Below are 13,114 nucleotides of genomic sequence, written 5' to 3' on the forward strand. Positions count from 1 at the left end.
AGTGGGCCACACATATTTTCAAATGCAGTCTGAATGACAGGTACAGCTGGGCTGAAATCTAACCTGCAAAGACATTTTCATTCTTCTGCACAAATTTATTCATCACTAAACATTTTTGTGTAGGCAAACGGTTATTTTTCTGACTGTACGTCTGGCATTGTTAAAAGAACAAAGAAAAGCAGGACTGGCAAAGGAAAATTTCAGGAAGAGGCCACAGTGAAAGGCATGAAATTACAAATACATGAACCAGAACCTCAAAGAGTGGGAGACAACAGAAAACTCAGAAGGTTTATAAACTGTACAAAATTGTCCCAGCAAGTTACTTTTAGAAAAAAAGGGAATTTATGTCCAACTATGAATTTGCTACAGCACATCCAGAGAAAACATGAAAAAAATGCAGCTGAAGATCATGCTACTTATTCCGAGATGACAAAGCACCTTAAACTATATATAGAAAGAGAAGCACTAAAATATAGGCACACAGCAAAAGCATTATGAATTCTGCAGGTAATACTTTCCCCTTGTGAGGAAGGCAAAACACAATTTATGTTTACCATATAAAAAGGAGGTGTTTTATTTCTTTTACAGTGGTGTGAGAAGGGCGAGCAGAAAAAACCCCAGACGTCTAAACTTTACAGTTAAATGTACTGATGGCAGATGATAATGTTAATTTGTGGATCTGGAGAGCCAACGGGTGCCAAGCCTAAGACTCTCATCCTACACTGTCCCTTTCTTCTTACAGTTTGAAAGAAAGGCTAAACAAATCTCCCTACATTTTTCAAAAATAAAAAGGTAGCTATTTATAGCTGCATTTATTGGAACTGTTTCCTTATCAGGAAGTATGTAGCTGGGAATTACTGTCTGCCTACATCGGAAATTCTTTCAGGGATACAAAAACCCAAAAAGGAAATTTCCCTTCAAAAATATTCTGTGTTTTTTTGCTGCTGGTGGGTTTAAAATAAAATGTCAGTGCTCTGACCAGGTCACAGCCCCTTCGGGAGGTTTGTTCTGCAAACAAGAAGCTTTAAGACACCTGAGGGAAACATAAAAAAATGCTTCTAGAAAACTGAAAGAGGGAGAATGCTGAGAATGTATTAATAAGTTAAGGAACCTTTTTTGCAGGATGCTGAGATAGTGCAATTTCGTTACTACCATTATAGTATTTTCCTCTGAAATGAGTGTGGTCCTAGGGCTTGTCCTTACCAGAAAGCATTTGCAAAATTTATCACTCTGGCAAAGAGCTGCCTCTCACGATGCTGACTACAACTGGTTTGCTCACACCAGGTCTTCACTGAGGTCAGTGTAGTTGTCAGATCCTCCCAACTGAACTCCTGCCACCCAATTCTCTGCTTCCTCCTCCACTCACAGGGCATGCCCAGTGGTGCACAGTCAAAACCCTAGCAAGACTATCCCTATTCCTTTGAGAAGGGAGTATGTAATGCCAAGAGCCCACACTGGGGTAACATCCTCTTCTACATATCACAGGAGCAAAGGCCACGCAGGACATGGGCAGAACATGGCTTACCCACAGGAAAGGTCCATTTTTTCCCAGCATATGGGATCTGGTGCTACACATAACTCTGACTTGGGACAGTGAATTCCAGCTACAGTGTTAGACTCAGTAAACTCTCAAACAGGAAGACTAGCACTGCCTCCAAATCAACACCCTAATGGAGAATTTTGCCCTGAAGAGCCTCATCCTACCTCCCCACTGACTGCTGAATACCCCATACTGTGCCTGTGGACTCTAAAGGCAGAAAGGATATGCTGGTTAATCATCAGAGATGTTAATTTCATTTTAACTTACCACAGTGTAAATTAACATTTTCATTTTCTGGTCTGTAGAATTGCCACAGAGCTACTTGACCCTGCTGCCAGTACAGAGTGGACAGTTTTTTCAGTGGGATACAAAAGCATATGGAGATCAAAATCAGACAGGCATATGCAGTGGATAAAGCAGGGTGGTCGGGGCTATTCCCAGAGTATGATTTTTATTCATAAAGCTTCTATCAGCAAAGATTTGGAGCTGAGCAACTGTCCTAATGTTTTTACTCTACAAAGCAAATCAATAGTGACTGTTTATTAACTATGTGCCTATTAAATATATGAATAACCTCCTAACTTCCTGAGTAAGGATCACTCCTACGTTAATAGCAGCATGCTAGCCATGCACAGAACAGTCTGCATGAGGACTGAGCACGTTCAAACATATTCATCCCATAAAAGACAGTACACAAGCATCCACAACAGTGGAACGGCCAATGCACAAGCACTTCCTCCTCCCAGGTACCTTTGGAAAACAATCTTGAGAAGAGGCTCTTGGCTGAGGTGTTTGACTGGGCCTCCAAATCACGATGGAATAATTTTACCAAAGATTTCTTAAACAAACTTACAGATCATTTAGTGCTCCTGCTCCAGCAGTGAAATGGGGAGTTGTAAAAGGCAAGTAAAATCCCGTTTAACGGGAGATTTTGTCAGGCTGTATTCATTAAGCACCAGAAGGAGTGGCAGCATGGGAGAGAAAAGACATACGAGTACAGCAGAAGGAAATCCAGGCTCTCATAAAGGGCATCACATAATTGTTTTCTCTCTCTGTGTGTATACATGAGCTATTACACTAATCGCTGGTACCTTGGAAGCTGCAGCAGGTTTGTGCTCCTCTCAGTGCTGGGCAGTCTCTTCCAACGTTCAGAGGCTGGGCTCTGTTGTTTGTTAGGGGAGTGGACACGGCATGCACGCTGTGTTGTTTCTGCAGGGTTTTCTGCCACACTTGGGTTTTGTCGCAAGGCTCTCGCCACACAATGGTTTGTTATTGTGGAATTGTTAGTCATGGCTTACACACAGTTTCTCTTCTGTGTTTTCTTTAATTGTAGGGCTATTTATACATGCTGGGTTCTTTACATTAATTTTATTTCTCAAAGGAAAAAAAAAAGAAAGGACATGGAAGTACTTATAAGATATATGAAAAATTACACAGACACATTTGGGATGGAAAGAGAAAGGCAAGCTAATTTTAGGTTCACTGATTTTTGACAGCATCCCTTTAAGACAAAGCTAAAAATGCTTCAAACCCAGCAATACCATAAATGTCCTGCTGCTTTTGCTTCTCATTCCTCCCCACACTTTCCAGGGGAATTCCACAAGGGACCAGCTTGAATCCCAAATTAAAGCGACATGGCTCCCTTTTCCCTCTGAATAGAGGTGAGAGGGTTTTGAAGATTTAAAACCCTGAAGTGAAGCTTTCCAGGAGGGTAAAAGACTGCTTGAGTACCACTGGGACTCCCACACTGCCAGCTCTCTGCACAGGCCTCTCACCCTTCCACCTCAGGTCTGCTTTGCAGGTTCCCACTGAGGCAAGAAGGATCTTGCCCCTCATCCCTCCACACACTTCCATTGGGGACTGTCAGTGCAGGAAACCACCGTGTTAACTCTACCTAACAACCAGGTACTTTTCAAAGAAAAGAGAGGGCAGCCACTTTAAAATACTCTCTCAAGAAGCAGAAACCAGCTCACAGCACTGGCTCTTTCTGACAAGTTTTTTCACGTTTAACGTGGATGCCTCTGACACAGTCACCAAGCAGCAGCAGGGGTTCAATCAAGCAGATTTAGGGTTCAACTCACTAGCTTTTTACATCAAGGGTGACAACTGAAGTGGCCCTGAGTCACCCTGATGCAAACCCAGTGACAAGGGGCTTGGTCTCCTGTAGGTGACGAACAAAGATCATGCTAGAAAAGAATAAAGTAGGATTTTCCTGATCCATAGGGTGCAGCTTTCCTAGCTGGATCGGCAAGAGGTTCCATTCTTCCAACTTATTCCAGATAAAGCTCTTTCAAGTAAAATAGTGGCAATACATTGTGCCCTGCCGTGGTGTAAGAGTGAATCTGAGACTGGACTTCCCACCCATCCAAATTGCCTGTCCATATGATCGCTTCAAAGCTGGCCTGAGATTCACTGTAAGAAACACGCAGGAGAGAGCAGATGAGTTAAATTCAGATGAGCACCTGAGGCTGCATGTGGAAGAGGCCACCTTAAATCAGAGGCAGGAATAATCGATGTCTCCCTGGCTCGTGATTTTCATCCCATTTGCCTAACAGCTGGATGTAACTCACAGCCATGAAGGAGCCAGGCCCAGTCACTTCACTAGGGCTGACCGACGTAATGCTCACTGAGGCTGACAGGACAACTGGCTGGGACTTCCACAGTCCAGCCAGCCTGTCAGTAGATCATTACACGTTATGAATTGAAAGACCAGGAGCCACTGCTGAGGAGAGGAAGGAGATGGGCCCTGCCCTGCACAGCTCACAATATAAACATGCAAAAAATAAAAAGCCCACAGTGGAAGACAGACAAAGATGCAAACGTGGAGACTGCATACTGCACAGTGCCACTGTCCTGGGTTAGGTTTGTGGGGATTTTTTGTAGTGGGCTGGGATTGCTTAGAAAAGGACTACTTACCCAGAGAGAGCAAAGTATAAGGTGAAAAGCAGATTAGGAGGAAATGCAAGTCTAGAAAGCATAGTAAAAGGGAGGAACGAGGCTTAAGTGGCCATAAAGTCAGAGAAGAGCAAAGAGGAGGGTAGAAGTCAGTCATCTGAGAAAGAGCCCAGTCCAGATCCCACTAAAATTAGTGGGAATTCAAGCACTCATTTCGGTGGGTCCAGGATTAGTCTCAAGAGTGATTACTTTGACGCTCTGGCCACCTCTCTCTCACAGTCCCTTTGTCTTACGCCGCCTTTATTTTATTTTCCCTGTATGTGCGTCAGTCAGTTTTGTTCCACACAGATCCTTCCAAAGCAAATATTTTTATTGCTCGCTGCTCTAAATGTGGCTTAGGGTGAAGGGCTTTTTCCTCCCTTCTCACTGCATACTTTCAGTTCAATGCATTGAATAGGCTAGGAACTAAACAACAATATGCTTAATGCTTCGAAGTGGCTTTCCAGCTACTAGCCAAAATTGTAGAATAATTAACAGGTGCCAAAGGATTAATAAAAGGAGCAGCATAATTAATAGACACTATACAGAAAAAAATGGATCCTTGGCAACCCTGACAGTGCTGTTGTTTCCTCCTCCTCCTCCTCTTGTTTCCTGCATGCCTTAAAGAAAAAAAAAAGAAAGAAAAGAAAAATAAAATAAAAAAAGCCTGGTGCTCTTAAAACAGAAGTGGTGCTTCTAAGCAACAACGTGTGATCAAGAGAAAGCAGCTCATAATGAACTGCTTTCAGGTCTGCTGAAAGCCTCAGTTTACCAACTGCCTGGCCTGCCCTACTACTCATGCCCACACCTGGGGGTTATACAGAAGGCCTTCTTGCAGAACGTGGTACAGCTGGGATCACAAAGATGTGAAACCAATACAGAGCCACCGGACTGGTCCCCACTGAATCAAATACCAAGATAACTAACTAGGCATGCAGAAAGACCCCTATGAAACTCTCACTTAAAACCCAAAGCCTTATCATTGCTGAAAACTAACCAGGCTTCCCTTTTGTCCTTTTCAACAAGGGCAGTACAACAGTGATTACAAGGGACACGTGTACCAAAATACTACGTGACCCGGTCAGGATACTCTGCAGTTCATCAAAATCAGCTGTAGCCTGGAACACACAGCACACTGGAAAACCAAGGATCAGAACCCTTGGACTACATTTGAAACAAAACACTCAAGTGATTTTACAAGTAGGTCTTTAACTTCACCCAGCACCACAACCCCTCAAGGAGTGAGTGCAGGCAAGACAACACCACTGCAGTCCCAACGTAAAAGTTCTCTCCCGTGAGGTGACGCATGTACCCTGAGATCTGGAGGGTGTTGTTTTACTCTGAACATCACTGCACGCTGCTGGGGTTCAGGGAAGAAAAAAAGAAAAGCAACAGCAAGAAAAATTAGTTGCTGCCAAGAATAATTGCTTCATGTGTACAGAAAAGTATGTGCAGCGTGCCTTGCTATGACAATGGGCTGCAGGCATACGAAGGATGCCAGCACTGAAGAAAGAAAAGTAATTAGTTCAGAGGAAGAAGTGAACTCTTGTTCATGCTTGTAATCAATAGAAAACTCTGGGAAATCTTTGCCCAAGAGGTCCCTCTCCCTAAACAAACACACACGGGTTCCCAAGGGAAGATGCCCTTCAGAGATAAAAATCAGGCTGTACAAACTGACAGCAGCGTACAAGGGGGAATGCTGCTGGACAGGATCAGGGCATGCAACAAGTCCTTTTTCAGCACTGGTATTGCTGTGTCGCTTGTTGAAGGAGTTTCATGCTGAAGGAGACAAAAAAAGCCACGAAGCCTCTAGCCTCTAGCACGTATTTACAGATGCTGTTGTAGAAGGCAAACCATCTTATTTATATCTTGCATATTACAAAAAAGGAAAGGAGCGATTTTCTCTCTGATTCAGAGCATATTAATAGACACAGAGAAGGGTTCTCAAATCCATCTCAAACTCTGTATCCTCTATCCAATTCGAAGAATTTTTTACAAGGTACTGGTCACAGCATAGAATGAGTAACTAAAGACACTGCACCAGACAAGACAGAAAGATCTGTTTCATTAAAAATAAAGTTTCCTCGGAGATAAAGGCTATGCAAATATTTTCAGAGGACTTCCTCCTATCTCAGCATTCTTCATTACCACCATATCTGAGTCGTTGCTGTGTTAATTTTCAAAATTTAATGGCCTTTGCACTCATGGTTTTTTCATTTTACAGTAAGGAAACTAAAGCTACATGTCCAAGGTCACAGGAGGCACCAAGGGCAGAGCCCTGTGTGCCAGCTGAACTTACTTCTCTTGAATCCTCAGTAAACATCTCCATTTTCCTAACACTCCTTCTAGCTGACATTACTGCAGTCTGGTGGAGATCAAAAGCTACCACAACATACACACCAGGGACAAAAAGCAAACTGAAGATCACTCTGACTACTTACCTAAAATAGAGGGACACATATTCTCCAGCTCCCTGCTGATTGCTTACAAGGCCCCCAATACACAGTTACGAGGTAAGCAGTGGACGCTAGACAAACAGGTATGTTTAAAAGTATGGGCCAAAGGTCCCTTACAGAGAAGTATAGTATCAGAGGTGTGTATTATCAGAAAATGATTCTCACTATCCCAGAACTTTAATGTTAAAGCTGATTGCATGATGCTTTTACACTACAGGAATAGTGCTGGCTGGGAAGAAAGCAGCAAATTGACACAAGAAAGGCTGTGTGAGAAGGGGAAAGTGTTTTCACATCATCCCCAGAAAAATGGGGTTCTCAACACATTTCTAGCTCTATTAACCAAAAAGAAGTCCACCTGTAGCAAAGAGGGATCTGCATTCCACTCTTCTAAACTTATTTTTCCAGTCTCTGGATCAAATCAGCTCAGCACAGCTTAGCTGAGACCCATTTGCTCACCAAACAGTGAGAAATAATTTATTGCACCAGAGGAAATTGCTCTACTAATTGTCCTGATACTGTTGGCTGTTAGCTCCTTCAGAGTGCTCTTAAACATTAGAAATAGTGACATTTCTAATAGGAAGGCTTAAAATACTGTCTGAATCCACAGAGTGTATTTCGTGTTCCATCTGATCTGTTTGTCTCTAGTTCTGCCTTGACTTGGGCCAACTGCTGTTTTCAGCTGCACCTGTAGCAAAGCTCTTGAACTTGGAAGCTGGCAGAAATGTAGATGTGTGGTTTAGAAATGAACTCTGCCTTTCGTTTGGTAAACGCCATCAAAATGTCACGGAAACAGGGAATGAGTTGAGGCCTGACACACTCTCAGATCTGGGTATGACTGGAGAAACTTACCATATCTCCCTGAGGTGCTGGAGTGAGTGAGGGTTGAGAGAAGTGATTATGCTTTACCTAATCAATAAAAACAACAAGGCTGGAACCAAACAGAATTTCAGACCTAGAAAGCCCTCAGACTTTGCAGATCTAAACCCAAACTTCACACACAGTACCACAGCCTGAACTAGAAGTTAGCTGCTTTGTGTGACTTCCAAGGCAGGATTTAGGACCAAAGCCATTTCTCAGGCACAACTCACTCTCTCAAAAAAAGAACCAACCTAAAAGGGTGCAATGCAGAAATTGCAAAATCCCATGTTAATACTTCCTAAACCTTCTGACCCGAGAGCCAAAAGCTGCCTAGTTATGCCTATACCTGGTATTAGGAAGACCACTCTCAAAATATGATCTTCAGTTCTGCTGTGTCACTTTAAGAAGGATGTCTGAAGTGGGAAACAGTTCACAGAGGCGATACAAACAGAATGCAAAATCTGGAAGCTTTACAGGAAGATTGACAGCCTTAAGAACCTCTCTTCCTATCCAGTTTAGCCAAGAAAAGGTTAAGAAGTGACTTTATCTAAAAGCACCTATATCAGGAGTAGTCTTTTGACAATATTTAGCAGGAAAGGAGATAATGAGATCTAATAGTTGGAAACTGAAGCTTGACTAATTCAAACTATAAATAGGGCACTTAAAAAAAAGCAAATAAGGAGGATAATTAAGCATTGAAAGAACATCTAGAGACCTTATATCCTCCCCATCACTGAAGTCTTTACATGAAAAACAGAAATCTTTCTGTGTAAGATGCTGTAGCTCAAACAGTTACTGGACCAGAACGCAGGAGGTACTGAGTGTGTTTCTGTAACTCCAGCTATACCAGAGGTCGTTTTAGGAATTCACAACAGTCCCTTCCAGTCTAGCTATGAATTTATATATTTCAACTGTGGTTCTAATAGTGTTTGGGTCAATACTGACTGCATATTGAGCTATGAAATTTTATATTGCCAGGGACTACAGCTAGCAAGGCTATGTAAACATGCTGTGTGTTGTTTATGGCCTGAGACACTGGCTTTGTGGAAGACTACTCCACAGACATTTAGTGATTATTTTTCACATTACAGCAAGACAGACTGATATGGAAATACTAATGGGAAATAAGCCTCCTTGAAAGTTTAAAAACATGCCAATCAAAAGGAAAAAAAATCAAAACAAAAATCACCGTGAAAGGTTGGATCACACCTAAAAATACTGGATAAAAAGTCTTCACTGAGAGGAAGCCTTACAAGCCTCATGCTAGCTAGTGTGCCGGCTAGCTGGTGGGCAGGAAGCAGGTAGTAAACACAGTGCCCTGTCCCTTTCAGTATCAAGGCTCTCTGCCTTCCTGCCTTGAGCATCTGTCAGACCCAATGGGAAAGGCAGTAACTGGAAAGCCAGCTGTGATTCTAGCAGTGGAGAAGACAGACAGTGGCTCCCAAACCAGAAGTTAATACCAACTAATGCAGTAAGAAAAAGCCCCAACACATTAAGTGAAAGAACTGCTGAAGAACAACTGCTTCTGTGTTGGACTTTCACATCACAGCAACACCCTGTGAGTGTGGCAGCAAGTCCTCCCCTGGCTGGGGAAACAGGCCAGCAGCCACACGCAGGGGCACATGGGCTCGGCGAGCTTGCGGGTACTCCAGGCAGCAACTGGACACAGCCTGAAACACTGCAGCACCAGCCTTCCTTCCAGAAAGCACAGAAAAGGCACAACCTGGGCTGCACTACAGCACAGGCAGTAGTGAGAGGCAGCAGCAGGCAAAAACAGGACTGTGCAGAACACAGCACAGACAGCAAGTGGCCTTGGGGCCGAGCAACTCGGTGGCCAGCAAGGGAGCAAGCACGGGATTACAGAAGCGCTGGGAGCACAGTTTGCATCCAGAAAAGGAGCGTGTCTGGAAGACAGCTGAGGACAGGAATGAGAATGTCTTGATAAACACAGACTTTTCCCCGCCCCCCTGAAATCCCAAACCCATTTGTCAGATGGCAACACACACAAATTACATTTGCTCCTGACCCTGTTGGTCATCGTCGTTCAAGTACCCCAGGAACCTAACACCTGACAAAAGTTTACTTAAACTCTCTCATTTTACATCAGAACTGCTTCCCCTCCAAAAAGGAAAATTCCACTCTTCCTTCTCCCCGTCCTGTCTCAGTAATTCACCTCTCGCTGGCCAACAGCCTTTGGCCTTTCCTATTCCTCAAAAACTAAATCATCTCAGCAAGGAAGTGCCTAGCTCTCGCCTCACCCCCAGCTCCAGTTTTTGTTCCAATGTCACTGATGTGCCCTTCCTCCTTCACAGCATCCTTTTGTGCACAGCTAAGTTCATTCTTCCTCCTTTCCCACTGTCCCTGGCGGCATGCTGCGCTGGAGTAGAGAGCCTGGGCACCAGGAACATTTAATATTGAGACCTTTAACAATCTGAAAAATACCCACAACACAAATGGACTCCACTTGCTAGTGTGTGAAACTCTTAATCTTGTGTCGTAGCACATCACTGAGCAATTCCTATAACCATGGAATGACACCTAGAACTTCCCATCTAAATAGAACCTCCACATTTGTGCTTGTCATAAGAAATAAGCGAAACCCTTGACAGGGGATGCAGTGGATGGGGGTAGGTGGGATATCATACTGTATTTAAGAGCAATTTTCTTTGTTTAAACAGAATATATAGAAATAGCAAACCAGCTAGAGCTTTAAAAAAAAAAAAGCCTAAAGCCAGGGGGCTTCCCTGCTCTCTTCCATAAAACCAGGAACACTTCCCACCCCACCCAGCACCCTCCTTAATCCAAGAAGTTAAGAAGCCTCCACGCTGACACTCACGCAGGTGTGCCGGCAGTCTGATCGTGTCTTCCTCCATCCTGATGGCTCGAGGCACTGGGACATGTAGTGGTGTCGAGGGCGTGTAATTTGGTACCGGGCTCGCTGGAGGTGTGTACGAAATTCTTTCCTGCTGTTAAAAAGAAGGGGGGGTTGGGGGAGTGGAGAGAGAGAGAGAGAAATAGAGAGGACAACGTGAACTTTGGAACAGAGGTGTGAAACTAAGGTAGGGGAGGGGGAAGTGGGTGGAAGGAAGGAAGTGTGCGCGTGGTGGGGGCGAGCAGCAGTAGCAACGCGCCCGGCTGCCCAGCGAGCCGCAGAGCTGGCAGCCTTGCCTGCCTGCGGGCGAGCGCTGCATGGGCGATGTGCTGCCCCGGCCCCACAGCCGGAGGACACGCAGCTTCTTTTTTAGGGTGACGGGTTTAATTTTCAAAAGGTCCATGAAGTTTCCAAGGGTCTTCTCAGAAATTTGCCGAGGGAGGAAAGGGAAGTGACACACGAGCGGGGAGACTCTGAGGGTTTTCTGTCAGTAAAATCCTGACAGCAGCTCCATGATACGTGCATGAGTACTGCTACAGAAAGTGCCAGAAACACTCGATCTTACGCTCACAAACCAGTCACGATCTGAGTACATTTATTAAGTATTTAACACTTTAGTCCTTCGTAGCATTTTAAAGAGATTAAGCCATCGGTTTTGGTTTTGCTGCAGAGAAACTTTCTGTGTCCCTCAAACCCACTCTATTTACCGTCACGTAACGTAGTACTTTTTCTTGCCTAAACTAGTTACTGGTGCTTTCTTTGAAGTAGTGTAACTTGCAACCAAATAAGTCAGCCAGCACAGGGAAAGCAGCAGCTACACAAGGACAGTCAAATGAAGTCAAAGGGCAATTTGTCAATGTTGCATTAGTTTCATAATTGTCACTGTTTGGTTTTCATTTCTGAAAACATCTGTGATGAAGTTTAAGACTGAAATTTCATCTGATCTGATGGGAAAATTCTTCCATATTCTAAGCCTGTACTCCAGCACTCCAATCACAGCACAAATTACACCCTTTGTAAATAAACATAGCCACAATTTTACAGGAGCATAAAAAAATCATTATCATATGCTTCCTGGAAGGCAATGCATGTTATTCCCCACAACCATGCTGCTGACATTTAAGGATGGCAGTGCAAACAGTGTGGATTTACATCCACATGCATCCAGAAGCAAAAGGAGCTACTTTTGTTTCTGAGCATCTGCAGGAGAGTACGTGTGCAGCTCCCCATCCTGACCCCAACCTCTGGCAAATGGAAAAGACAAACCTGGTGCTGGAGCAAGAGAAGGTAATCATTTCCATTACGAACCACAACATTCTCATGACTGTATGATAGAGAACTAGACTGCGGCTGACAGAGGCACCTACAGAACGTAATGTTAGCACCCTCACTGCCAGCAAAGGGAAGGAGAGGTTTGTACAACATGAGTAAACACTTAAATATACCAAAGCAGAAAATTCTTCAGGCAGACTAGGTGACACATCCAAAAAGACATGGAGCTAGAGCACCTAGAAAGCCTTCCATCTCTCAGCCACCACTTCAAAGCAAGCCCAGACCAGTCTGTTATCAGCTTGCTGCTTGAGAGCCCAGGCAGAACCAGAAGTTTCACCTCAACATCTGAAGTCCCACAGCTACACTACAGCCACCACTGCTGACAGTCATAGCAGAGAAGACTGACGGCACGCAGAAAACAAACTATTCGAACTAATCTGGGTTTAGATGGAGTAGGAAGGCAGACCTGGTTCACTCTGCTACCACTATGTTACTTCTGCAAGTACAGGCTCTGCAGCTTTCAGCTCAGTGCTTTTCAACCAGAAATCATTCAATCTTATGTTCCAGACTCCCACAAAGCCCTTTAACATCTTACTGTGTGCACTCAGTTTCTTTCTACTCATCACTGTCCAGGCAACCACAATCCATTAGCTCACACGAATTCAGTTGTTCTTAGTTAACAAACAGCAGTGTTCACTGAGACGTGACGAAAGACACACATGTGGAGCTACAAAACATTATTCTGCTTTCAACTTGACACACCTCCTTCCCTGACCTGAAAAGGCTGACGCTACGCTTCACCTTCCCGCAAGATGCGGCGCTCTCTGCCCATCCTACAGTCTCGCTGCCCGCTGGCGCCTTCTCAGCACTGGTGCATATACCAGGGATGCACAGCCAGACCAGCCACTTCCCAGCATTTCCTGCTGCGAGCCACCGCTCGAGATAATCGAACCACGCTGCAGCTGCTCACTTTGTTTATTGAATGAGGTATTTATAAAAAGAGGAACACTTCTGAAACACAGCCACACAGATGCCTGCCTCTACAAACAGGCACTAGAGGAGGTAGATGGAAGACCTGAAGTCCTTTTCCCCCACTCCCAAAGAATGCAAGACGCAGTCCATCCTCAGGTCCCATTTCATGCTCACAGAAATACTGAGTCACTGCTGCAAGAACAAGTGCTA

General features: G+C 44.3%; 1 protein-coding gene across 1 annotated transcript in view; it reads right to left on the reverse strand.

The window, feature by feature from the left end:
• The window catches only part of ETV6 (ETS variant transcription factor 6), a 140,220-nt gene that overhangs the window by 80,707 nt on the left and 46,399 nt on the right, over nucleotides 1-13,114 (reverse strand). The window contains exon 2 of the mRNA XM_084275304.1: nucleotides 10,625-10,754. Coding sequence (XP_084131430.1) covers nucleotides 10,625-10,754 — 130 coding nt within the window. The remainder of the gene's footprint in view (nucleotides 1-10,624; nucleotides 10,755-13,114) is intronic.

Source organism: Gallinula chloropus (assembly GCF_964237585.1).
Source record: "Gallinula chloropus genome assembly, chromosome: 1".
Lineage (NCBI taxonomy): Eukaryota > Metazoa > Chordata > Aves > Gruiformes > Rallidae > Gallinula > Gallinula chloropus.